A 24,579-nucleotide genomic window follows, 5' to 3' on the forward strand; every position below is an offset into this window, starting at 1 on the left:
ATCTAATGTTTTATATTTGACACAATAATTATTACTAGTTTTTTCTATAAAATATTATATATGCTTACATGTCAAATAAAATGTTTAGTTTTCATTCAATGTAGTTTGTTTGAAAACAGTAATATATTTGGTATTATGTCCAGTCCATAATAAAATCTTCACGTTTTTGAATGTATGAATAAATCAACTATGTTTTTTAATAATTTTTTTTGAGAGAGAGTGAGTTTTTTTAATATTTATTTTTCAGTTTTCGGCAGACACAACATCTTTTTGTATGTGGTGTTGAGGATCGAACCCGGCCGCACGCATGCCAGGTGAGCATGTTACCGCTTGAGCCACATCCCCAGGCCCGAATAAATCAAATATTAAAAAAAAAAAAGGGTGGTGCTGGGGTTATGGCTCAGTGATAGAGCGCTTGCCTAGTACGTTTGAGGCCCTGGGTTCGATCCTCAGCACCACATAAAAATAAATAATAAAGATATTGTGCTCAACTATAAAATAAACATTAAAAAAAGGAAATAGCTGAGCTGGTTTTGAATTTTCCATCCTCCTGCCTCAGCCTCCCCAGTCATTGGGATCACCGGTGTGTGCCATCAGCCCTGCTGATATGCAAATTCTTAAACTCTAACCCAGATGCACTGAATGAAAGACTGTGGTTCAGCCTTCAGCATTTTAACTAGCCTCCTAGCTGATCCTGCTAAGGTTTAAGCTGCACTGCTTTACAGTATTGTGAATTTTGTACCTGTTATTCTACTCTCATCTTTCCTCCCTCTTGTTCTGAGACCCTCCCTATGTCAGGGTCTGAGAATTCCAGGGGAGAAGTAAGAGCAAAAATCCAATTGCAGGAGGTTTAGAATTATGAGGCAAGACAGCAAAAATGGCTGAAGTTGACTCTTATTCTCCCCGCTGGGAATGTAGTTCAATGGTAGAACACTTACTGTGTGTGAGTCTCTGGATTCCTTCCCCAACATGCCAAAAAAAAAAAGAACAAGTTTTGTCCTGATGGAACATGCATTTGTTGTCTACGCACAACAAATCTTTCATCCAGAACATAGGGGCAAGTAGTGATGAGTATTGCAGAGAGATAAACCCTGGTAGGTGGGAGAGGGGGGCAAATATTTTGAAAATTTTACCGAGACACACAGCTAATGAATTACTAACATGCCCCCCATTGCTTTCCAAGGAAGGTTATTGGGATGGTGAACCTGGTGGCCTGGGTCTCTTGTCTCTCTCCTCCTTCCCCCTTTGTGTGAACACAGCCCCCATGTAATAGTGTCCACTTTATGCTTTGAGTATAGTCCATGCTGCTCTGCCACTGTGACTTATTTTTAAAACAGGCACGTTTCTCTTCCTCTCTCCCTCCTCCTCCCTGATCTCTCCCCTGACTAATCTCAGAGAAAATAGGATTGCCTTTCTTCCCCATCCCAGGCACCACCACAGGAACAAAGTAAACCAGACTTTGGGGATGGCCCCTGAAGACCTCAGAAGTGACTGTCTCCCAAATTAATAATAAATTAAACTCCAGAGAGAAGAGGTGGGATGTAGCCTTTGAATCACCTCCTTAAAAGTCCCCCTGTTCCTCTTGCTGGGCAGAAAGCTCAGGAGTCCCCTGTACTTTTCCTTTGCTAGCAAAGCAATACATTTTTTTTCTTTCTCTCAAAACTGTGTCCTCGTTGTTGGATTGGCATGGGTGACAGGACTGAGCTTTTGGTAACACACACACCCACGGACTGCCTTAGCACTCATTCTCAATGCCCCTCCTCCACAATCCACTCCTGCATAGTGCTGTTTGAACCAAGTGGATTTGAGTAGGCTGAGATTGGCCTCCAACTTCCCATACTCAGCCTCCTGAGTCACTGGGATTACAGGCCTGTGCAACTGCACCAGTTGATAATGTCTTAATTTTTGAAATTCCACATGAAAAATATTAATCCTAGGGGGTAAAATCCTGCCTCTTGTTATTATCACCTCCAATCCCCCAACCCAACCCCAACTTGGAAATCAAACCCAGGGCCTCCTGCATTCTAAGCAAGCATTATATCTCTGAGCTTTATCCCCAAACCTCTTATAATATAATAGCTTAGTACCAAACATTTAGGGACCCTATACTATATCACAGCCCACTAAAGAGGCGTGTGCTGGACGGAGTAGGGGTTCTGATCAGAAGACAGAAGTATAAACCTGGCATGGTGGTGCATGCCTATAATCCCTGCAGTTCAAGAGGCTGAAGCAGGAAAGCACAGGTTCAAACCCAGCCTCAACGATTTAGGGAGCCACTAAGCCATTTAGCAAGAACTTGTCTCAAAATTAAAAATAAAAAGGGCTGAGGATATGGTTCAGTTGTTAAGTGCCTGAGTTCAATTGCCTATAATCCTAGCAATTTGGGAACTTGAGGCAGGTGGGTGGCATTGAGAGGAGATAGAAATGTTAGGCAAACAGGATCAAGGGTGTACCCCACACCCCCAGCAGTTAACAAATGGAGTAGACAGATCAGGACCAGTGACCCCACTGGAGACTGAAAGTATGCAACAGAAACTTGAGCCAATTCCTGAGTGAAAGGGTGTGATCAATATCCTTATTGGTCAGGGGCACATAAATACCAGGAGCCCTGATGTGACTGGACTCAAAAAACCACTTTTTAAAAATCTCTAGCCCCTGGTCTTCAAGGCTACCTAACTCCCCTCTAACATTATTATATAAACTCCTAGACAAGCATGGTAGCACATGCCTGTAATCTCAGCAACTCAGACGACTGAGTCAGGAGGACCCTGAGTTAAAAGCCAGCCTCAGCAATTTAGCAAAGTCATAAGCGACTCAGTTGAGACCCTGTCTCAAAACATAAAAAGGGCTGGGGTTATGGCTCAGTGGTTAAGCGCCCTGGGTTCAATCCCTGATGCCAAAAAACAAATAAACTCCTAGACAATAGCCACCCTGCAGCAACTCTCCTTGGGACTCCCTCCTCCTATGGAAGCTTGGCTTCCTTTCTAATACTTGATTAAATCCTGTTACTTTGCTCTCACCCTTCCTGTTCATGAATCTCATTCTTCAGATTCAAAAGACAGAGAACCATCACAAACACTCCCATCTCATTATGTTCAAGGCCCACCTGGGTAACTTAGTGAGATCCTGTCTCAAAATAAAAATTAAAAGTGCTGGGGATGCAGCTCAATGTACAGTAGCAGTGGGTTCAATCCCCAGTACTGGAGGAAAAAATAAACCATATACACATAATAAATGAGGATGTAAAATGTAAAACAAGTTGCAGTTCCTTCCTATCACCATATTTAGCACTGAGCTACATCTCCAGGGCCCTTTTTATTTTTTTATTTTGAGACAGGGTCTCATTAAGTTGTTCAGGTGAGGCTGACATAGAATTTATGATCCTCCTGCCTTAGCCTCCTGAGTTGCTAGGAGGCACATGCCCAGTTATGATAACAGGTTTTTTTTTTTTTTAAAGAGAGAGAGAGAATTTTTTAATATTTTTTTTGTTGTTTTTGGTGGACACAACATCTTTATTTTTATGTGATGCTGAAGATTGAACCCAGCACCCCCCCACCCCCCCGCGCATGCCAGGCAAGGGCGATACCACTTGAGCCACATCCCAAGCCTGATAACAGTTTTTAATGCCCAATCTCTCCAAATCCCAGTTTTTGATAGTTTGACCTTTGCTTGCTTGCTTTCTTCTTTCTATCTTTCTTCTTTCCTTCCTTCCTTCCTTTCTTTTTTTCTTCTTGAGGGGAACAAACACAGGGGCTCAGGCATGTTAAGCAGGGCTGAACTACATCCCCAGCCTTGATCTCTGAATTTTGTCCTCTTTTTAATGTCAGCAGTCCCAGTCCATTACATCCTGTTGCATCAAGCTCCCTTCATCTTTATTAGAAATATTGTCCATATAACAGCTTCTCAACTAGCTGGGATTATAGAAATGACCTGCTTAATCTGGCTCATTTGTTGCTTCTTAGCCTCAACTGTCTTGTATAAGTCAGTCTATCTGTATGCACGTACACATGTAATTTTGCAGAGCATGAGATTTTTCAGAAGTCATATGTGATAAACTGAACAATGATTCTGCAAAGATAACCACATCTTCATCCCTGGAACCTGTAAACATGTTATTTTACATGAGAAAAAAGGTAACTTGCTGATATGATTAAGAATCCTGTCTAGCCACTCAAGAAGGTGAGGCAGGAGAATGGCAAGTTCAAGGCCAGCCAAGGCAATTTAGCAAGATCCTGTTGTCGACATGAAATCTTGGTCCTTGTCCCTGATGCCAATCCAATAATGAGGACACCATTTTGAGAAAAAGGATAAAGAAATTTTATTGCTTTGTTAGCAAAGGAGAAACACAGGGGACTCCTGTCCCAAAGGCTTTGATTTTCCCCATCATTAGGAACAGGGGACTTTTAAAGAGGTGACTCAAAGGCTTCATTCCACATGTTCTCTGTTGGAATTGTAAATCAGTTGTTAATTTGGGAGATAGTCATTTCTGAGATCTTCTGGTTTCATCCCCAAAGTTTGGATTACTTCATTCCTATTGTGGGTATGTATGCAGGGAGTGATAACTGCCTAGGATGGAGAAGAAAGGCAATACTGTTTCCCGAGATTAGGGAGGGGAGAGATTAGGAAGAAGCAGGAGGAGAGAAGGAAACGTGCCCAATTTAAAAATAAACTGCAGTGGGCTGGGGATGTGGCTCAAGCAGTAGCGCGCTCCCCTGGCATACATGCGGCCCGGGTTGGATCCTCAGCACCACATACAAACAAAGATGTTGTGTCTGCCGAAAACTAAAAAAATAAATAAATATTAAAATTCTCTCTCTCTCTTTAAAAAAAAAAAAAAGCAGCCGCAGGAATCCACGGTCACCAGTTTAAAAAAAAAAAATAAGCTGCAGTGGTAGAGCGGCAAGGGTTATATTCAAAGCACAAGTAGGCCACTGTTACACTGTCTCAAAAGTAAAATAGAGCCAGGCACAGTGGCACACAGCTGTAATCTCAGCAACTCAGGAGGCTGAGGCAGGAAGATCACAAGCTTAAGGCCAGCCTCAGTAATTTAGCAAGGCCTAAAGCAATTTAGTGAGACCCTGCCTCAACATAAAATAAAAGGTTTGGGATGTGGCTCAGTGGTAAAATGCCTCTGGGTTCAATCTGCAGTACTGGGAAAAAAAGGAAAAAAAAGAATTTTGGGAGATTATTCTGGATTACCTAAATGAATCTAGGTACCTAGATAAGAACAAGATTCTAAAGGAAGGCAAGAGGGATCAGATAGAGAAAAGACCACATGACAACAAAATCAGAGGGAGAGGAAGGCTTGGTGGCACACACCTATAATCCTAGCTATTCAAAAGACTAAGGCAGGTGGATTGCAAGTTCAAAGCCAGCCTATGTAACTTAATGAGACTGTCTCAAAATAAAAAATAAAAAGGGCTGGGGATGTAACTCAATGGTAGATTAACCCTGAGTTCAATCCCCAGAAGAAAAAAAGAGAGAGAGAGAGAGAGAGAGAGAGAGAAAGGAAGGAAGGAAGAAGGAAGAAAGAAAAAGAAGTAGTTTAGAAAAAAATGCCACTAGTAAGTACAGTGGCATTCATAGTTTTGCCATATACTACAAAATATATATCCAGTAACAGGTAGAGATAATTATTAGCTAAGACATTTGAGGGAGGGCTGGGGATGTACCTTAGTGTTAGAAGGCATCCCTGGTCTCTCAAAAACAAAAAGAAAAGTTTCAGGGATTTCCTATACTATTGTAGTGGGGTTTTTTGTTTGTTTGTTTGGTGTGTGTGTGTGTGTTTCTGAGGATTAGAACTAAGAGCCTTTTGCATGTAAGGCAAGCACTCTACCAACTGAGCTATATCCCCAGCCTCTAGTTTCTTCTTAATGCTGATTGGGATCCACAAAGTTTATTTTATTCTTCATTAATGAATTGCAACAAAGTTTGAAAAACACGAGTTTAAAGGCTTGCCTAGAGCAAAGATGAGGTATCCTAAATACCTGATAAGTTAATTAGTTAATAAAATCCCTTGGACTTGAATATTTCATGTTCTCTCTAACCGAGTTACAATATTCAGAAGGAATAGGTATTTTTTTTTTTCAAGATTTTTTTTTTTTTGCTAGTTTCTTCCTTTCCCTTAACACTTGTAAATTCTGTCACTAGTTTTCTTTTGCTTTCTTTCTTTTTTCTTCCTTTTTGAGAGAGGGTCTTGCTATGTTGCTTAGGCTGGTCTCAAACTTCTGGGCTAAAGTGATTCTCCCACATTAGTCTCTGGGAGTAGCTGGGACTAAAAGTGGGCACCCAGCTGTCAGTCACTAGTTTTGAAATAGCAAAGATAAACTTGGAGTTCCTCAGTCACAAAAAAGAGGACAAACAGTAACACTAAGAGTAAATGTAATGAGCAACATCTTTTTTATTCTCTTTGGACCCTCTTAAATGAGAATAACTTTCAGAATTGCTTATCCAAGAGTGCAAGACTTATAAAACATTCTTATCCAAGGCAATAGAAATGACCTGCCAATCCTTATCAACTGTGTATTTAAGGAAAAAAGAACAACTTTTTGTTTTCCTTGCTCCTAAGACATTAAGCGTAGTATTTTAGATAAAATGGATAGCTAAGACACTTAAGCTCTAATATTTTATTATCTTCAACTTTGAAGAAATCGGAGTCACAAATCTAACATCCAGAAGAAAAGTTATTCAGAGACATTTATTAATTTTAAGTTGACATTCAAGAAACTACTGCTAAATCGAAACTTAGAAAACATTACATGTAAAATTTTATAATGTAGCCAGGCACAGTGGCTCCAGAGGCTGAGGCAGGAGGATCCCAAGTTAAAAGCCAGACTCAGCAAAGGCAAGGCACTAAGCAACTCAGTGAGACCTTGTCTCTAAATAAAATACAAACTAGTGCTGAGGATGTGGCTCAGTGGTCCAGTGCCCCTGAGTTCAATCCCTGGTACCCACCACCCCCAAAAAATTTATATTGTAATACTATTTCATCTTTTACCTGATGTGTTTTATGTTTTTAGGTGTACTGGGGATTAAACCTCAGACCTTACATATGCTAGGCAAGTACCCTACCACTGAGCTACATTCCTAGCCCTATCTATAAAAATAGGTTACCTAATTTTAATTTACAAAGTTACTTAACAATGTGTTAATTTTTTTCTTTTTGCTTTCTTTTTTTTTGGGGGGGGGGTAGTTTTTGTTTTCGTTTTTATGTGGTACTAGGAATTGAATCGAGGGCTTTGCACTGCTAGGCAAGAGCTCTGACACTGAGTTAAGCTATATCCCTAGCCCAAATATTTTTTAAATGGAATATTAACAATTGCTGTATGATTATATTTGTTTTTATTCCTGGATTAGTTTTCACAAATGCCTAATACTTTGAGATAGGCTATCTTGATTATGAAAGTCTTCTGAATATGTGAATTTATAAAGTAAAGATAGTGATTTCCTTGATAATATTAACTAGTCCCAAATTTAAAACTCCATTATAAAAAGTAAAACCTGATAATGCCAATATTCTATATTAGTGATTATTGGGCTGGGTGTGGTGGCACATGCCTGTAATCCCAGCTACTTGAGAATCTGAGGTAAGAGAATTTAAAGTTTGAGGCAAGCCTCAGCAATTTATAGAAGCCCTGAGCCACTTAGCAGAACCCTGTCTCAAAAAACAAAAAGCTATGGATGTAGCTCAGTGGTAAAGCTCCCTGGGTTCAATTCTCAGTGCCAAAAAGAAAAAAATATTCTTCAGAAGTTCTTGAACAAGTATCCAAATATTAATTAATCCATTTATTTGTCGAGTAAATGATGTAACTGAGGGGGAAACCTAAATAAACCCTCTAGCTTTACTTACTTTTAGTTGACTGTAGAAATCACTAATTTTTCCAGGCATGGTAGTGTACTCCTGTAATCCCAGTCTTAGGTAGTATCTAGCAACAAGCAATGAAATGCATGGCAAGATCACAAATGTTCTTTAAATTACTTTATTTATTTTTTTAAATATTTTATTTACATTTTAGTTATCGGCAGACACAACATCTTTGTTTGTATGTGGTGCTGAGGATCAAACCTGGGCCGCACCCATGCCAGGTGAGCGCGCTACCGCTTGAGCCACATCCCCAGCCCCTTTAAATTACTTTAGAGTCTTCTTTAAACTACTTTCGAAGTAGATGAGAAAGCAAAAGTTGGTAGTTAATTTGTAGAAAAAACATAAAAACAAATGAGTTAGTGGGAAAATACATCAAAAGAAAAGGATTAATGGAACTAAATGTGACAGGGTTCACCGAGGTTGATGCAAAGCTAGGAATGATGGCTAGAAGGGTCTCTATTTGTCTGGGAAGGAAGATTCCTTTAATACTGCAGGCCCATTAAGGTGACTTCTGACCAGATATTGACCTTGAAAGAATTCCCCACGCAAAGACACTTCGTCGGGAGAATTCCAATTTTGTTGCAAAAAGCTGTGTGCTTATATAGAACTAAGGGGGAGATGGTAGGGCTTAGATAAATGGCAGGCAACCCGTTTATTGGCAAGTTCTTTCAGATATCAGCTCCGGAGCCCAGGAATTAGTTCTCATTGGGGCTAAGGTTCCCCGCCAGCGAGATTTGAAATTGGCGCCGGCGGGAGAGTTCACACAGGCGGGAACTTTTCGCGCCACTGCAGAAAAGAAGATAGGAAGAAGTCCTTAGGCGCCATGTTGGGGTTTTTCTCTGGGGTATGGCTGCCGTTTATACTTTTCCCAACAGACCTCAGTGCCCATATTAACATGGGATTGACTTGTAAATGGAGTCCCTCCAAACAGGATGGCCACCATGACAGTTCTGGAGGAGGACCAACTAAAGTAAAAAATTCTACCACCCACACATGAAGGAGGAGTTGAAGGTGGTCCCCAGTTCTCCTGGTAAACATCAAACAGTAATAAATTTTGAGTCAGCGTTGTCTCCTGTGTTACTCTCTGCTCACCCAGAGACGGCACACTTTCTGGAGAGTGCTCTCTGCTTAAGCTTCACTTTGCTTTTACTATACTTTCACCTCACTTCACTTTCATTTATAATAAAGTTCTCTTGCATGGCTTTTTGTGTCGGACTTTAAATTTCGTGTTTTTTTTTCCCTCGCTGTTTGGAGTTTATTTTTGCTTGGAGCAAGGCACAGTTATGGGAGTCAAGAAAGCCCACTGTGGCTTGGAGAGGGGGTCTCTTGCCTGGTGCCTGTCATCTCCTGTGGAAGAACCAAGGTGGTCTTTGCTTGCTGCAGCCTGCCTAGCCTACCCCTTAGCATGGGTAGAATTCAACCTAGCACCTTGGAAGCTCCTATCAGTGGGCCACCAGGTGGACTGAGGCCCAGTGCTGGTCTGGCTCTGCTGACTGACAGGCTTCTTCCTCATGGTTTCTACAGCTAGGTCACTGGTGACCATTGCTGGTGGAGACCTGGGTGGATTCTGAGTGCTCTGGGACTACAACACAGTGGCCATGATTGGAAGAGTGGACTTCTTGAAGAAGAAGCTGGGCCACCAGTGACCTGGGGTAGCCTTGGGGAGACCAGTGTGGTGGCGGATGGCCTCCCCAGGGTACTTTGCACTTCCACAGGAGCTGTTGCTGGATGTGGAGCCCAGGCAGCACCAGCAGTAGTTGTGAGTGGCTACCAGTGAACTGCTGGAAGGGATGGCTGCCATGCTTTACCTGTGGGCTGGTGAAGACCTCAGTAGTGACCTCTGTCATGACCCCTGCGTGTGCAGTCACAGGTGGCAGGGCCTGGGAACTAGAATGTGTAGCCCATCTTCAGCAGAGACTGTGGGAGGATGCTCCTCCATGGAGACCCCTAAATTTTCTTTCATTGAAACATAAGAACCAAGATTTGGAGTTTCAACTTCCTGCTTCCCTGTGATACCAGTGACTTGGAAGGCTGAGACAAGAGAATAGCGAGGCTGCAAGCAACTTAGCAAGACCCTGTCTCAAAATAAAAAAATAAAAAGGACTGGGGATGTGGCTCAGTGGGTAAGCACTCCTGGGTTAAATCCCTGATGAGAGAGAGAGAGAGAGAGAGAGAGAGAAAGAGAGAGAAATTGCTAAATTTGACTTGGGCACAGTGGTGCACACCTGTAATCCCAGCTACTCAGGAAGTTGAGGTAGGAGGATCTCAAGTTTGAGACCAGCCTCAGCAACTTAGTAAGACCCTGTCTCAAAATAAAAAATAAAATGGAAGGGCTGGGGATGTAGCTCAGTGGCAGAGTGTCCCTGGGTTCAATTCCCAGTATGGCAAAAACAAACAAATAAAAGAAAATAAAGGGCTGGGTATGTAGCTCAGTGATAAAGTAGTGTCCCTAGTTTCAACCCCAGTGGGGGAGGGGGCACCAATTTTGGAGGTCATATAGCTGGGCAATGCATTATTAGTTTCCCACTAGCTTTGCTACAGATTACACCTCTGATCTGTAGATTGTGATATTAATGGTTACCTCGAGAAAAAAAAAAAAAGCTTAAGATTTGCTTTTGCTGAGAGCACCAACTCTTCATTTGGGCTGGAAGATATCAAGTGGGTGATGAAACAGGATAAAAAACTTGGCATCTCTGCCTTTATGTTGTGTCTGTTACCTTTGCTGACTTAACACTTGAGTGAAATTTCTGTTCATCTGTGCATGTAGACATGTTGATCATTTGAGAAATGTTTTGTCTGGAACCATAATACAGGGTTGATTTGACTTAGATTTGCCTAATCTCTCTCTTTTCAAAATTGAAGACACCAAGGTGGGAGTGACTGGGAGGGCATCCCCATTTGGGCCACTAGAACAGCACCTAGGTCTCCAGTCATTGGTTATTTCTTGTCCTATGTGCCACCTGACCTCGCCTCTCTATAAAGCCTTTGGCATACATGAGTCCCTGAAATGCTCAGTAAAGATGTTTGACCCACCATCTTCCAAGCTAGTTTTTTAGTAATAAAGCTCTTTGTTTTCCCATCACTCTGTCTCTTGAATAATTGACTTTGTTGGGTGGCAGCAGAATTGGAATTTTTCTCAGTTACAATAATATTTAATTGATATATTTATTGTGTACTAACTGTCCTACACCATTACAACATGATGGTCTCAGGTCAGGGACTCATATCTAGTTCATGATATGTCCCAAATGTTTAAAATAATAGAGAGATAGATGGGCTCTCAGGGAGAGAAAGAGACTCTAAGTAGATGGAAAGCATGAGCAGCCATGCTTGTCTCTTTAGTTAGATGAGCAAAACCTCAGGTACAGTGAATGCTTGTACCTGATCAACTGGAGCAAAAACATAACCAATTAAATGTCACCAGGATTCAAAGACTTACAGGATGTGCCCATAACTGATTTATGACTGGAGTGCTTAAACAAAAAGAAACATTGTGAACCAGAAATTTCAAATGATGGATATGGAATTTGATTTTCAAAAAAGCTTGCTTGACAATCTGCATATTTCTTTCTTTCTACCCCAACCCCCAACCCCAGTACTGAGGACTGAACCTAGCGCTTAACCACTGAGCCCTTTTTATTTATTTTGTCCCCAGCCCTTTTTATTTATTTTTATTTTAAAACAGAGTCTCGCTAAGTTGCTTAGGGCCTCACTGAGTTGCTGAGGCTATCCTTAAACTTGTGATCCTCCTGCCTCCGCCTCATGAGTATCTGGGATCACAAGCATGCACATTATGATCAGTTGTGTCTTGTTTTTGACACATCCTGCAATTCTTTTCAGCTGCTTAAGTCAAGAACCTGACTAGGCTGAGTCGAAGTTCCATTGCCTTCTTGGAAGGATCTACTTGAGTCCTTGTCTAATGACACTCTCTAGCACAAGTATTTGTTGAATACATGAATAAAATTATTAGTATGCTAGACTATAATGCTACAAAATAAAGCATGTTGTAGAACTAAATGCAATGGGGTAAAGAAGATTAAAAGTTGTTGGGGAGGGATCAAGTTGGAACTTATAATAGAATGGCAAAGATAAACTTTAAGGAGAGGGGAAAGAATGTGTAAAAACTCAGAAGGCATCCACAGCACACAAAACCACAGGAAGAGGTGTGCGTGGGGTGGGGGTGGTCAGATGTGGTAATATCTTTGGAGAGTCTTCCTGGCAGAGGCAAGAGCAAGAATACAAAGAATTGTAGTAGTGGAAAAAGAAGTGTGGCGGGAGCACAATGTTCAAGGGACAAAATTAGTAAATGAGGTAACTGGGTTAGGTTTTTTTCAGACACTGACTTACTCTGAGTGGAATGAAGAGTTCACTGGAGGGTTTTGAGCAAATGAGCAAAAGAGTTAACTGACCTTTGTAAAGAATTTGGCTAGAGAATTTGACTGTCTCAAAGTAGAAGTTTTAAAAAGGGCAGGGAATTAAAAAAAAATTAAAAACAGGGCAGGGGAGTTAATTCAGTTGCAGAGTGCATGCCTAGCAGGTGCAAGTTCCTGGGTTCCATTCCCAGTAATAGGAGAGAGAGAGAGAGAGAGAGAGAGAGAGAGAGAGAGAGAGAGAGAGAGATTGATTCTCAGACTGGTAGGAATTGGGAATTGGAAGGTTAGAATCAGAGACTGGTTTGGAAGTTATGGCATAACTCAGANAAAAAAAAAAAAAAAAAAAAAAAAAAAGAAGGAATCCAAAGCTTTGTGCTGAACAATAGGAAGGACAGGGTTAGCATTAGCTGACACATACAAACCTGAAGGAAGTAATGACTGTGGAGGTGCCATGCCATGCCATGCTGTAGGATTGGTGGTGAAGGTCAGAAACTCCATTTTGGACCGTAATAAACTTTTACAGCCAGGCATAGTGGCACACACATGTATTTCCATGCCTCAGGAAGCTGAGGCAGGAAGATGGCAAGATCAAGGCCAGATTCAGCAATTTAGCTGGACCCTCAGCAATTTAGCTAGATCCTGTCTCAAAATAAAAAATAAAATGGGCTGAGGATATAACTCAGTGGCAGAGCACCCTAAGGTTTGAACCCCAGTATCACAAGGAAAAAAGAAAGAAAAAAGGAGAGGAGCTTGAAAATGAGTGGCCAGCTACTTAGGCAGCATATCCAGAGGAGGCACTATCCTGAAAGACAAGTAAGTATACAAAGTATAAGGAAGTAGCAGGATATGGTGGTACACACCTATAATCTCAGCTACTTGGGAGACTGAGGCAGGAAGATCTCCAATTGAAAAATAATTAGCAATTCAATTTCTTCTTCTTCCTCTTCCCCTTCCTCTTCTACTTCCTTTTATCCTCCTCCTCCCCTTCCTCTTCTACTTCCTCTCCTCCTCCTCCTCCTCCTCCTCCTCTTTCTTTTTCAGTGTGAAGGATCAAACCCAGGGCACATGCTAGACAAGTTCTCTAATACCAAACTACATCCCCAGTCCCTCAATTTAAATTTCAAAAAATGACCAGGCACAGTGGCACACACCTGTGATCCCTCTCCTGAGGCAGGAGGAGATTTCATTCCAGGCCAACCTCAGCAACTTAGCAAACTTCAGCAACTTTGCAAGATCCTGTCTCAAAACAAAAAATAAAAAGGATTAGAGATATAGCTCAGTGGTGAAGTGTCTCTGGATTCAATCCCCAGTACCAAAAAATAAAAAATAAAAATAAAATTAAATAGAACAATGAAAGAGAAAAATGAGCAAAGGAATTGTCAGATGAAGTTTAAATACACATGAACCACATGACAAAATTGAGTCTAATAAATTTAAATAAAAACAATTATATATTTCTTCCTAATGGCTTGGGGGAACCCCCCCAAATTAAAAGAAACACAAGATTTTTTTGAAGCTTTGTCAGTGTGTCAGCGAGAGATATGGTTGTTAAATGCAGCCAGTGGGATTTGCAATGAATGTTTGCTGTCTATCATTCCTACCCCCATGAATGTGAGTGTTGTCTGAGAGGAAGGTCAGCAAACAGTGACACCTGTGATAAGTGCCATAGAAGATGACCACCCAAGGTTCAATGGGATGAAGAAGTATCTAAATCCGTTTTGGCAAGTCAAGGAAGTATTTGCAGTAGAAGAGACCTTCGAACTTGGGTTGTGCAAAGGCTCTGAGATGAAATGACCTCACGGGAGAATAAATAGATGGATATCATTAGAACATCAGCAGTGACCATGGTGGTAGTAGGAAGTGAAACTGGCTAGGGACCTGGAGATCAGAACAATAAAGTCCTCAAATGCCAAATACCAAGCTAGAGTCTAGGGTTTTTTTTTTTTTTCTTTCTTTCTTTCTTTCTTTCTTTTTTTTTTGGTGGTGGTGGTGGTTTTTTCAGTATCAACAATCTAACCCAGAGGGCTTAGCCACTGAGCTACATCCCTAAACCTTTTTACTTTTTATTTTGAGACAGGGTATCACTAAATTGCTGTGACTGTCTTCCAACTTTCTATCCTCTTGCCTTAGTCTCTTGAGTCACTGGGATTACAGGCATGTGCCACTGTGCCCAGCAAGAGTTCAGATTTTATCCTGGGACCAGAAATTATTATATATTAGATGAATATTCTGTCTTTCTTTGGGAAGAACAAGTTATTTTAATAGGTGGTATAAAATAATGTAAAATGATAACATTTCTTCTCAAAAAGCTTAGAAATTATTTTGGATACAAATAAGCTAATTCTTAAATAGCAGTTGAAAATTTTATAGTAATTTGACCAAAACAAAACAAAACATGCAAATTCATAGGTGTTACATACTTAGACTTCTCAATAACTTCCATTTTTATGAATGTCAAGTGTTTTTTTTTTTTTTGGTGATACTGGAGATCAAACTTATAGTCTTGAATAAGCAAGGCAAGCACTCTGCCTCTGAGCACATCCCCAGCCCTTCCATTCTTTTTCACATGTAGTTCCTTCAGGCAAATATCTGATTGTCTTACTAAAGAGAAGCCTACTAAAGCTTTAAAGCTGTCTTGCTTGTGAATATTTTGTAGGAGTTTACTGTGCTGCAGACATTGTGCTGAGCAAATTCTCGTGCAGCCAGGCACAGTGGTCCATGCCTGTAATCCCAGCTACTCAGGAGACTGAGGCAGGATTGATTGCAAGTGCAGGGTCAGCCTGGGCAATTTAGCCAGACCTTGTCTCAAAATAAAAAAATAAACAGGGCTGAGCATGGGACTCGGTGGTTAAGCACCTCTGGGTTCAATCCTTGGTACCAAATAATCATAATAACAACAATAATAATAATAAAATAAAATAAATTTTAAAAATTACCCAGTTTCCTACTTTTTCTTTTTTTGGTACTGGGAATTGAACACAGGGGCGCTTTAACCACTAAGCCACATCCACATCCCCAGCCCTTTTTGTTTTTTATTTTGAACTCAGTGGTAGAGCACATGCCTAGCTAGTAGAGTTAGCTGGTGGAGGCTCAGGTTAGATCTCTAATAAAAGAAAGGTGGGGGATTAAATAAGTCAGTTATTATTTTTAATTGAGAAGAAACAAATTAAGGAAGGTTAAGGGATATGCCCAATGTCATACAGCTAGTAAGTAATGAAATCAGAATTAACACAGACTCTTAACTTTTAATCAAGAAGGACAAAATTAGATGAATGAAATTTAATCCTTTTAAATTGAAAACAGATGGGGAGTGTAGATTAATTTCCTTGGGAATACTTCTTTTTCCTTGATTGGGTTTCCCACATCACTGTGGATGTAGTCTGTTAGAAATCTACATGTACATTTGTCTAACTAGACAATTAATTATAAGAACAAATTGTTTACTGGTATGTTGCTAGTACCTATCTCAGTGTCTTGCACATAATAGATGCTTTAATAACTCTTTTTTGTTTGTTTTGGCAGTGCTGAGGATCAAACCCAGGGCCTCTTGCATGCTAGGCAAGCACTCTACCACTGAGCCACATTCCCAGCTCCTAATAAAAGTATATTGAATGAATAAATGCATGTCTGCTTTTCACTCTGTCTACCATGACAAATCTCAGGTTGTACAGTTTATGTCCACGCATCAGTAATTTTTTGTTTCTTTTTGGGAGAGCAGATTGAGAGAAGAGGAAAAAAAATGTATCTTCACATCCAATTGCCTTTGAGAACCTGGGAAGAGAGCAATTCGCACTTGATTATCTTCCATCAGGTAAGTTAGCAGCCCTTGAATCGCTGGCTGTGCAGTCTGGAGCTGCAGCTGTTCCCAGCGTGCAGCCAGCCTGCTTTGTCCCACCTCCGAGGCCATGCTTCCTTCGCTGCCATTTTTACCTGTTGGCTTCCTGTTAATTGTAGCTATGGGACATACATTTCAATTTCAAGAATCCGACTTTCTCCAGTTTCTGGGCTTAGACAAGGTGCCTTCACCCCGCAAGTTCCAATCCGTGCCTTTTATCTTGAAGAAAATTTTCCAAGATCGAGAGACAGCAACAACCACTGGGGTCTCCCAAGATTTATGCTACATGAAGGAGCTGGGTGTCCGTGGGAATGTGCTTCGTCTTCTCCCTGACAAAGGTAAAGAAATGGGAGAGTTTCCAGGGGGAAATCTGGAAGTGGGTGGTATGAAGAGGAGGAAGGAAAAGGGGAAATTACAATTGCTGATGGCTTATGGAAGGCCCTGTGCTACTATTTTGCATATTTTCTCATTTAATCCCAGCAGCAATCCTCAGGGGAAGGCAAGTAAGTATTATCAACTTTTTTTTTTTAATATATATATTTTATTTGTTGATAGATCTTTTATTTTATTTATTTATACGTGGTGCTAAGAATCGAATCCAGTGCCTCACATATCCCAGGCAGGTGCGCTACCCCTGAGCCAAAGCCCCACCCCCAAATGTTTTTTTTGTGTGTGTGTTGGTGCTGGGGATTGAACCCAGGGCTTGGTACTTGTGAGGCAAGCACTTTGCCAAATGAGCTAGATCCCCAGCCCTCAACTTTTTAACTAAGGAAATTAAGGCTCAGACAGTAGGTAACCTGTGAGCTACCTATTCAAGAAGATAGCTAGCACATGAACAAAGGATTCAAAGTTTTGTGGTTTTTTTTTGAATTTTTGTTTGTTTGTTTAGGTGGTCCCAGAGAGAAAACCCAGGGCTAAGCAAGCACTCCGCCACGGAGCTTATACACCCGCGGCCCCTCAAAAGAGTTTTTTTTTTTTTTTTTAATTTCCTTTCTTTTTTTCTTCTTTTTTTCCTTCTAATTTTGATACTGGGGATTGAACCTAGCAGCATTTCACCACTGAACTACATCTTTAGCCCTTTTATTTTTTACTTTTGAGACAGGGTCTCGCTAAATTGTTGGGGGTCTCCCAACATTGCTGAGACTGGACTTAAATTTGTGATCATCTTGCCTTAGTTAAGTTTACTGAAGTGCTGGAATTATAGGCATGCACCACTTTGCTGGTTCAAGGTAGTTTTTTTCTGAATCAACTGCTTTGTGCTTCAGTATAGAGAATATATAATGGTGTAATTAAAGCTGTCACCTATTCTCCTATTCTTTTTTTTTTTTTTTTTTTTTTTTTTTGAGACAGGGCCTCACCTAGTTGCTGAGTACCTCACTAAATTGCTGAGTCCAGCCACCAACTCCTACCTCAGCCAAGTTGTTGAACTTACAGGAATGCACAACAGCATTGGCTTCAGTCTCCCATTCTTTAGCCAAACAATATACACACATCCTGGTCTTTCTTATGCTAAGCAGGAGACAAAAAATGTTGAGCTCATTTTGTTCATAAACTTCCCTTCTACTTACGCCTCCATTACTGATGGGGGGGGAAGTTTTCCTTGATTTGTGAATATAGAGCAATAATATATGCCATTATCATATCCTTTATATAAGGATCTATTCAATTGCTTCCCAATGGGACCACCCACCAAGTTACCCAGGCCGTGTATTAAACTTAGATTCTTTCAGGTCCATTCCTGTCCCTCACTACCTAATTCATATTCAAAGTCCAAGATAAGGGTTGAGAATCTGCATGTCTTATATGTCCTCTCTGGTGGTTCAAATGCAGAATTGAGTACTTGGTTAGTTTTACTGCAACCTGAGAGAATATTTGAATATTTATTTGCCTGGGAAAGTATTTACTGGATACCTGCTGTGAGCCAGGAACTGTGTATGAATTTGTGAATATAGCAATTAACAATAAAGTCTGCCCTTTTAAAGAATTTATATAAGTCAAAGAGATGACTTCTATGTGTGGTGCTAGGTACAGTATAATGTGAGATGCTTCACCTCAGGGGTGGAGGGTTAGAGAAAATTCCTGGAGGAGGATTTAGAGGTAGGAGGAGTGTGAAGAACCCACTGAAAGGTTTTCTATGGAGAGAGTAGAGAACAGAGGTGAGAATATGGTTTAGAGAATATTACCCTTCCTGCCCATGGAAATAACTGTGATAATGGGAGGATTCTATTTCTATCAAATGATAAATGAAAAAGACATACTCTCACGCTCAGTGGTAAAGTGCTTGCCTAGCATGTAGGAGGTTCTGGGTTTAATCCCCAGTACTGAAAAAGACATACTCTAATAATTGTCCCTTTCTATGTCTTCTGCTAGAGAGAACCACCATTAATAGTTATTATATATTCTTTCAGATTTTTCTTCTTTGCTAATATAATAGAGATTATAAACTTTATATATATATATATATATATATATAATGTATGTATGTATATACACACCATAGGGTGCTCCAACCACTGAGCTACATCTCCAGCCCTTTTAAAAATTGTTTACTTTGAGATAGAGTCTCACTAATTGTCCAGGCTGTCCTCAAATTCAAAATCTTCCTGTCTCAGCCTCTTGAGTAGCTGGGATTACAGGTGTGTAATCCATGCCCATCTACTATTTTTGTTTAAATGGCGTTATACTATACATTCCTTCAGTATCATGAACACCTATTATATGTGAGAAGAAGTGGATAACTTATTTACATTTTAAGAGTTACATGAGCTGGACATGGTAGCACACACCTGTAATCCCTGCCATTCCAGAGGCTGAGACAGCAGGATCGCAAGTTCAAAGCCAGCCTCAACAATTTAACAAGGCCCTAAACAATTTAGGGAGAATCTGTCTCAAAATAAAGATAGAAAGGGGTGGGGATGTGGTCAGTAGCCAAGCACCTATGGATTAAATCCCTGGTACTAAAAAAAAAAAAATTAAATGATATTTCATTGTATAAATACACAATAATATATGTAACTGATGTCCTTTGATAGCCATACACTTTTTTTTGTGCCTATGCACCTTTTCTTTCTTTTCTTTTTTGTATGCACTTTTTCTGCTGTTAACTCAGGATAAATTCTTTTTTTTTTTTTAAGAGAGAGAGTGAGAGAGGGAGGGAGAGAGAGAGAGAGAGAGAGAGAGAATTTTTAATATTTATTTTTTAGTTATCGGCGGACACAACATCTTTGTATGTGGTGCTGAGGATCGAACCCGGGCCGCATGTATGCCAGGCCAGCGCGCTACCGCTTGAGCCACATCCCCAGCCCCAGGATAAATTCTTAGAAGTAGGTACATTTAAACTTTTGATAGCAAGTGTTTTTGATAGCAAGTGTTCTCCAAAATTCTTACCCTCCTGTAAGTGTATGAGAATTGTTACTTCCCAAAATTTAATAGAAGTCTTTTTAAAAACAGAAGCTTCTTGTTTGGGGTGTAGCTCAGTGGTAGAGGTTGTCTTGCATACATGAACTTTGGATTCTATCCCTAGCACCACAAAAAGAAAGAAAGAAAGAAAAAGAAACCAAGATAGTAGAAACTTACTGAAGTCTGATATGTATTCAGAAAAATGCATAAATCATAGAGAACAGCTCAATGAATTTTCAAGGAACAAACAGTACCCATATCAAGAAATAAAACATTACCAGCACACTAGAAGATCCTTCATGCTCTTTTCTGATTCATTATTCTTAGTATTGTAACATCTAACCATCTAACAGTCCATGGTAGTTTTCTTTTTTTTTGTTTTGTACCAGAGATTGAACTCAGGGGCACTCAACCACTGAATCACACCCCCAGTCCTATTTTGTATTTTATTTAGGGACAGGGTCTCACTGAGTTGCTTAGCACCTTGCTTTTGCTGATTCTGGCTTTGAACTCGCAATCCTCCTGCCTCAGCCTCCCTAGGCACTGGGAATACAGGCGTGTGTGTCACTGTACCTGGCTACATGATAGTTTTGACAGCTTTTGAACTTGATATAAATGGAAATATAGAATGCATTATTCTTTAATATGTGACAACTTACCCATCCATGTTACACCAGATGGACATCTCCTTAAAGTGTGTGTGTGTGTGTGTGTTGTGTGTGCGGGGGATTGAACCTTGGGAGTGTGCATGTTAGGCAAACCACAGACTATATCCCAGGCCCATTAATGGTCTTTTGAACATTTTCACTTCATATTGTCAAAAATCTGTCCATCTTTTCCTTTTTTGCTTTTGGGTTTTCTTTCATGCTTCAGAAATGTAATATAGTGGCTGGTTGTGTTGGTACACTCATGTAATCCCAGCAGCTCAGGAGCTGAGGCAGGAGGATAGTGAGTTCAAAGCCAGCCTCAACAATTTAGCCAGGCCCTAAGCAACTCAGCAAGATCCTGACTCAAAATAAAAAGGCTAAGGATATAGCTCAGTGGATAAGCACACCTGGGTTCAATCCCATGTACCAAGAAAAAGGGAAACTGGATAATTTTTAAAATGTATTTTATTATTTAGACCAGGGATTGAACCCAGGGATGCTTAACTACTGAGTCACATTCCCAGCCCTTTTTTTTTTTTTTTTTTGAGACAGGTTCTCCTTAAGTTGGTTAGGGCCTCACTGATTTGCTAAGGCTAGCTTTGCATTCTTGTTGTCCTCCTGCTTCAGCTCCCCCAACCCTGCCAGCCTCTAGGATTACAGGTGTGTGAGCCACCATGCCCCACAAACTGGGTAATTTTCTTTTTTGCTCTTCTTGTTACTTTTTTATTTTTTTCAGGCTTAGACATTTCACTATTGACTTCCCATCAAAAGAACGAGGATTTAGATATCATTTCTCTTCCACCCTTACCAAATATTCATAAACATCTTAGCTGTTCACCCTCCTTATTTAGAAAAACTGGGTAATTTTAAATGCTTTTTATGTTTGTTGCTTATTTTGTTTTATTCTTTTATCCTGCTCCTCCCGACTTCTACTGGGGATTGAAAACTGGGGTGCTCTACTATGGAGTTACATTTGCAGCCCTTTTTATTTTTTATTTTGAGATAGGGTCTCACTTAGTTACCAAAACTGGCTTGGAATTTCCAATCCTTCTGCTTCAGCCTCTCCAGTCTCTGGGATTACTTGGCCACCATGCCCAAGTTTTATCTTGCTTTGTCTCTCTTTCTCTCATTCAATATCTGTTTTCTGTCTCTCTCTTTTCTAATTTTTTTTTTTTTTTTTAGGGCTGAGACTGTAGCCCAGTGGTAGAGTGCTTGTGCAAAGCCCTGGGTTTGATCCCCAGCACTGCAAAATTGTGTGTGTGTGTGTGTGTGTGTGTGTGTGTGTCTTTAAGTTGACACATAGTAATTGTACATATTTATGGAGTAGTGTGACATCTCAATACATGTATATAATGTATAATATCAGATCAGGGTAACTGGCATATTCATACCCTCAGACATACATAATTTCTCTGCATTGGGAACATTCAACATCCTTTCTATTAGCTATTTAAAAATATTCAACTGTTGGCCAGGCATGGTGGCACATGCCTGTAACCCCAGTGGCTTGAGAGCCTGAGGCAGGATCATCGCAAGTTCAAAGCCAGCCTCAGCAACAGTGAGGCACTAAGCAACTCAATGAGACCCTGTCTCTAAATAAAATACAAAATAGGGCTGGGGATGTGGCTCAGTGATTGAGTGCCCCTGAGTTCAATTCCCAGTAATTAATAAATAAATACATAAATACATACCTGTCTTTTGTTTGTTTGTTTGCTTGTTTTCTTTTCTTCCTTTTTTTTTTTTTTTTTTTTACCAGGGATTGAACCAAGGGGCATTTAACATCTGAGCCACATCCTTAGTCCTTTATTTTTATTTTGAGACAGGGTCTTCTTAAGTTGCTTAGGGCCTTGCTAAGTTGCAGAGGCTGGCTTTGAATTTTCAATAGTCTTGCCTCAGCCTCCTGAGCCTCTGGAATCTAACATATCTTAAAATACANTCCCTTTTTATTTTTTGAGACAGGGTCTTGCTAAGGTGCTTAGTATCTTGCTAAGTTGCTGGGGCTGGCCTTGACCTTGGGATCCTCCTGCCTAGGCATCTGGAGTAGCTGGGATTACAGGGGTATGTCACTGCACCCACTCACTTATTGTTTTTATTGATGATAGTATCATAGATCATAGAAAGGTTCGATTACTTTCCTTACCCATTGTTAGGGCCACAGTGACATTTCTACAATAAAAAGTTAACAAGAAAAGTGTAACAGATTTATTTAGTTTTGTGTGACATTGAAGCATTCAGAAATGAAGACCTAAGACCCATGGAAAACTGTCTACTGAGAGCATAGCTCACTGACCAGACCACTTACCCTAGCATGCTCAAGGCCCTGGGTTCCACCTTCAAACACTGAAACAAACGAAACCAAAGCAAAGACCCATGGAAAACCATTTTATGCTTAGTTTTGGTAAATAGTGGAAAGCCATGTAGAAATGTGATTGGACAACACATTTTGACCAAATAAATGGTCTTGGGGTGAGCGTTGAAACCCAGCGAGTCCTGTCTCTTCAGATCCTTGGATTCTGTGCAGCTCTTCTCTTGGGTGAAGGGCAGGACCCCTGGGGAATGAGGGTTTACAAAGGACAAGGAAGAGAGGGGCTCTTCTAGGTTTTATGGCTTACTTTGAGGGAGAGGAATTTAAGCTTCTATGCTCCACCACCCAGTTGCTTAGGGGGAGAAAGTGGTGTCCAACTCAGGAGAACAGAAGGCAGAGAGACCTTGCTTCTGAGGCCTTTCCAGTCACCTTCAATTTAGAGTACTCAGCATGCCAAAATGTCATGTTCTGAGCCCCAACAACCCTGGTAATATTATTGGGACTTACTGCCTATATTCATAATGGAATAAAATGCTAAATTCCATTTAAAATTTAATGAAAACAAAGATAAAATTATTTTTTCCAATCCATTTGTGGGCTCCTAATTTCCTTCCAGGACCCCTTGGGAGATACAAAGATAAGAATGAAATCCCAGCCACTTGGGAGGCTGAGGCATGAGGATCATGATTTCAAAGCCAGCCTCAGCAATTTAACAAGGCCCTAAACAACTTAGCAAGACCCTGTCTCAAAATAAAATATAAAAAAAGGCTGGAGCTGGGGATGTGGCTCAAGCGGTAACGCGCTCGCCTGGCATGCGCAGGGCACTGGGTTCGATCCTCAGCACCACATAAAAATAAAATAAAGATGTTGTGTCCACTGAAAATTGAAAAATAAATATTAAAAAATTCTCTCTTTCTCTCTCTTTAAAAAAAAAAAAAAAGGCTGGGGTTGTGGCTCAGAAGTTAAGTACCCTGGGTTTAATCCCTAGGACCGCCCCCCTACACACAAAAAAAGCAAAAACCAAACAAGAAAATATAAGAATGAGGAGTGGGAGTGAGGACAAATCCTCCCAAATGGTAAGGCTTGAAAAGAACTCACAGTTCCTTGCACCTAAACTGTATATGTGGACAGTGTGACATTTATAGCATTTTAGAGGATGTGAGGTTAGAAAATACTGTGGTGACTTTCACATGTCGCTTTTCCCATCTAGGTTTCTTTATTTACTCAAACAAACTCTCCCAGGATGACTCTTGCCTACAGAAGCTCCTCTACTTTAACCTGTCTGCCATCAAAGAAAAGGAGCAGTTAACAATGGCTCAGCTAGGCCTGGACTTGGGGCCTAATTCTTACTATAACCTGGAACCAGAACTGGAGTTGGCTCTGTGGGTCATTCAAGAGCCTCAGATGTGGGGGCAATCTATCCCCAAGCCAGGTAAAATGTTTGCCCTGCAGTCTGTACCATGGCCTCAAGGTGCCCTTCACTTCAATCTACTGGATGTGGTTAAGGATTGGAATAACAAACCCCAGAATAACCTGGGCTTATTCCTGGAGATTGTGGTCAGAGGAGACAGAGACTTTGCAGTGAACTTCCAGCTGGAGGCCACCTGTGCCAGACTGAGACCTTCCTTTCGTGCTTCCCTGCTGGTGGTAACCCTCAATCCTGAGCAGTGCCACTCTGCTTCGCGAAACAGGAGGGCAGCCATTCCTGTCCCTAAGGCTTCTCACAAGAATCTCTGCCGACCTCACCAGCTCTTCATCAACTTCCAGGACCTAGGTTGGCACAAATGGATCATTGCCCCCAAAGGGTTCATGGCAAATTACTGCCATGGAGATTGTCCCCTCGCTCTGACCACCTATTTAAATAGTTCCAATTATGCTTTCATGCAAGCACTGATGCATGCAGTTGACCCAGAGATCCCCCAGGCTGTCTGTATCCCCACCAAGCTATCTCCCATTTCCATGCTCTACCAAGACAATAATGACAATGTCATTCTTCGACATTATGAAGACATGGTAGTTGATGAATGTGGGTGTGGATAGGATTACAGAAGTAGGAATAGAAGTATTCTTAGGTAATTTTATTAGAAAATTTACCCTATCTAGATTATGACCTTCTGGATCTGAAATGTCAATCAATTGTAATTAATGATGCATAG

The 24,579-nt window shown here is 40.7% G+C and overlaps 2 protein-coding genes and 1 non-coding gene across 3 annotated transcripts; 1 reads left to right on the top strand and 2 right to left on the bottom strand.

Moving 5' to 3' along the window:
• Positions 1-9,404: 9,404 nt before the first annotated feature.
• On the bottom strand, positions 9,405-9,687 carry LOC125611939 (pancreatic progenitor cell differentiation and proliferation factor-like). Its single transcript, XM_048787824.1, has one exon. It carries the CDS (start codon positions 9,663-9,665, stop codon positions 9,447-9,449), a length of 219 nt encoding a protein of 72 aa, XP_048643781.1. The 5' UTR covers positions 9,666-9,687; the 3' UTR covers positions 9,405-9,446.
• Positions 9,688-15,753: 6,066 nt separating this feature from the next.
• Trnaa-agc lies at positions 15,754-15,825 on the bottom strand. Its single transcript has one exon. It is a non-coding gene; the product is annotated as a tRNA-Ala (tRNA).
• A 317-nt stretch (positions 15,826-16,142) lies between these two features.
• Positions 16,143-24,463, top strand: Gdf3 (growth differentiation factor 3). Its single transcript, XM_015506572.1, has 2 exons — positions 16,143-16,410; positions 23,634-24,463. The coding sequence occupies exons 1-2, from the start codon at positions 16,143-16,145 to the stop codon at positions 24,461-24,463; spliced, it is 1,098 nt and encodes a 365-aa protein (XP_015362058.1).
• Positions 24,464-24,579: the final 116 nt, after the last annotated feature.

This window comes from Marmota marmota, unplaced genomic scaffold (assembly GCF_001458135.2).
Source record: "Marmota marmota marmota unplaced genomic scaffold, marMar, whole genome shotgun sequence".
Taxonomy (NCBI): domain Eukaryota; kingdom Metazoa; phylum Chordata; class Mammalia; order Rodentia; family Sciuridae; genus Marmota; species Marmota marmota.

Coding starts and splice junctions, on each gene's coding strand:
- LOC125611939 (XM_048787824.1), bottom strand. CDS start 9,665: ATGGCAGCCATCCCTTCCAGCAGTTCACTGGTAGCCACTCACAACTAC.
- Gdf3 (XM_015506572.1), top strand. CDS start 16,143: ATGCTTCCTTCGCTGCCATTTTTACCTGTTGGCTTCCTGTTAATTGTA. Junction 16,411..23,633: donor TCGTCTTCTCCCTGACAAAG/GTAAAGAAATGG, acceptor TTTCCCATCTAG/GTTTCTTTATTTACTCAAAC.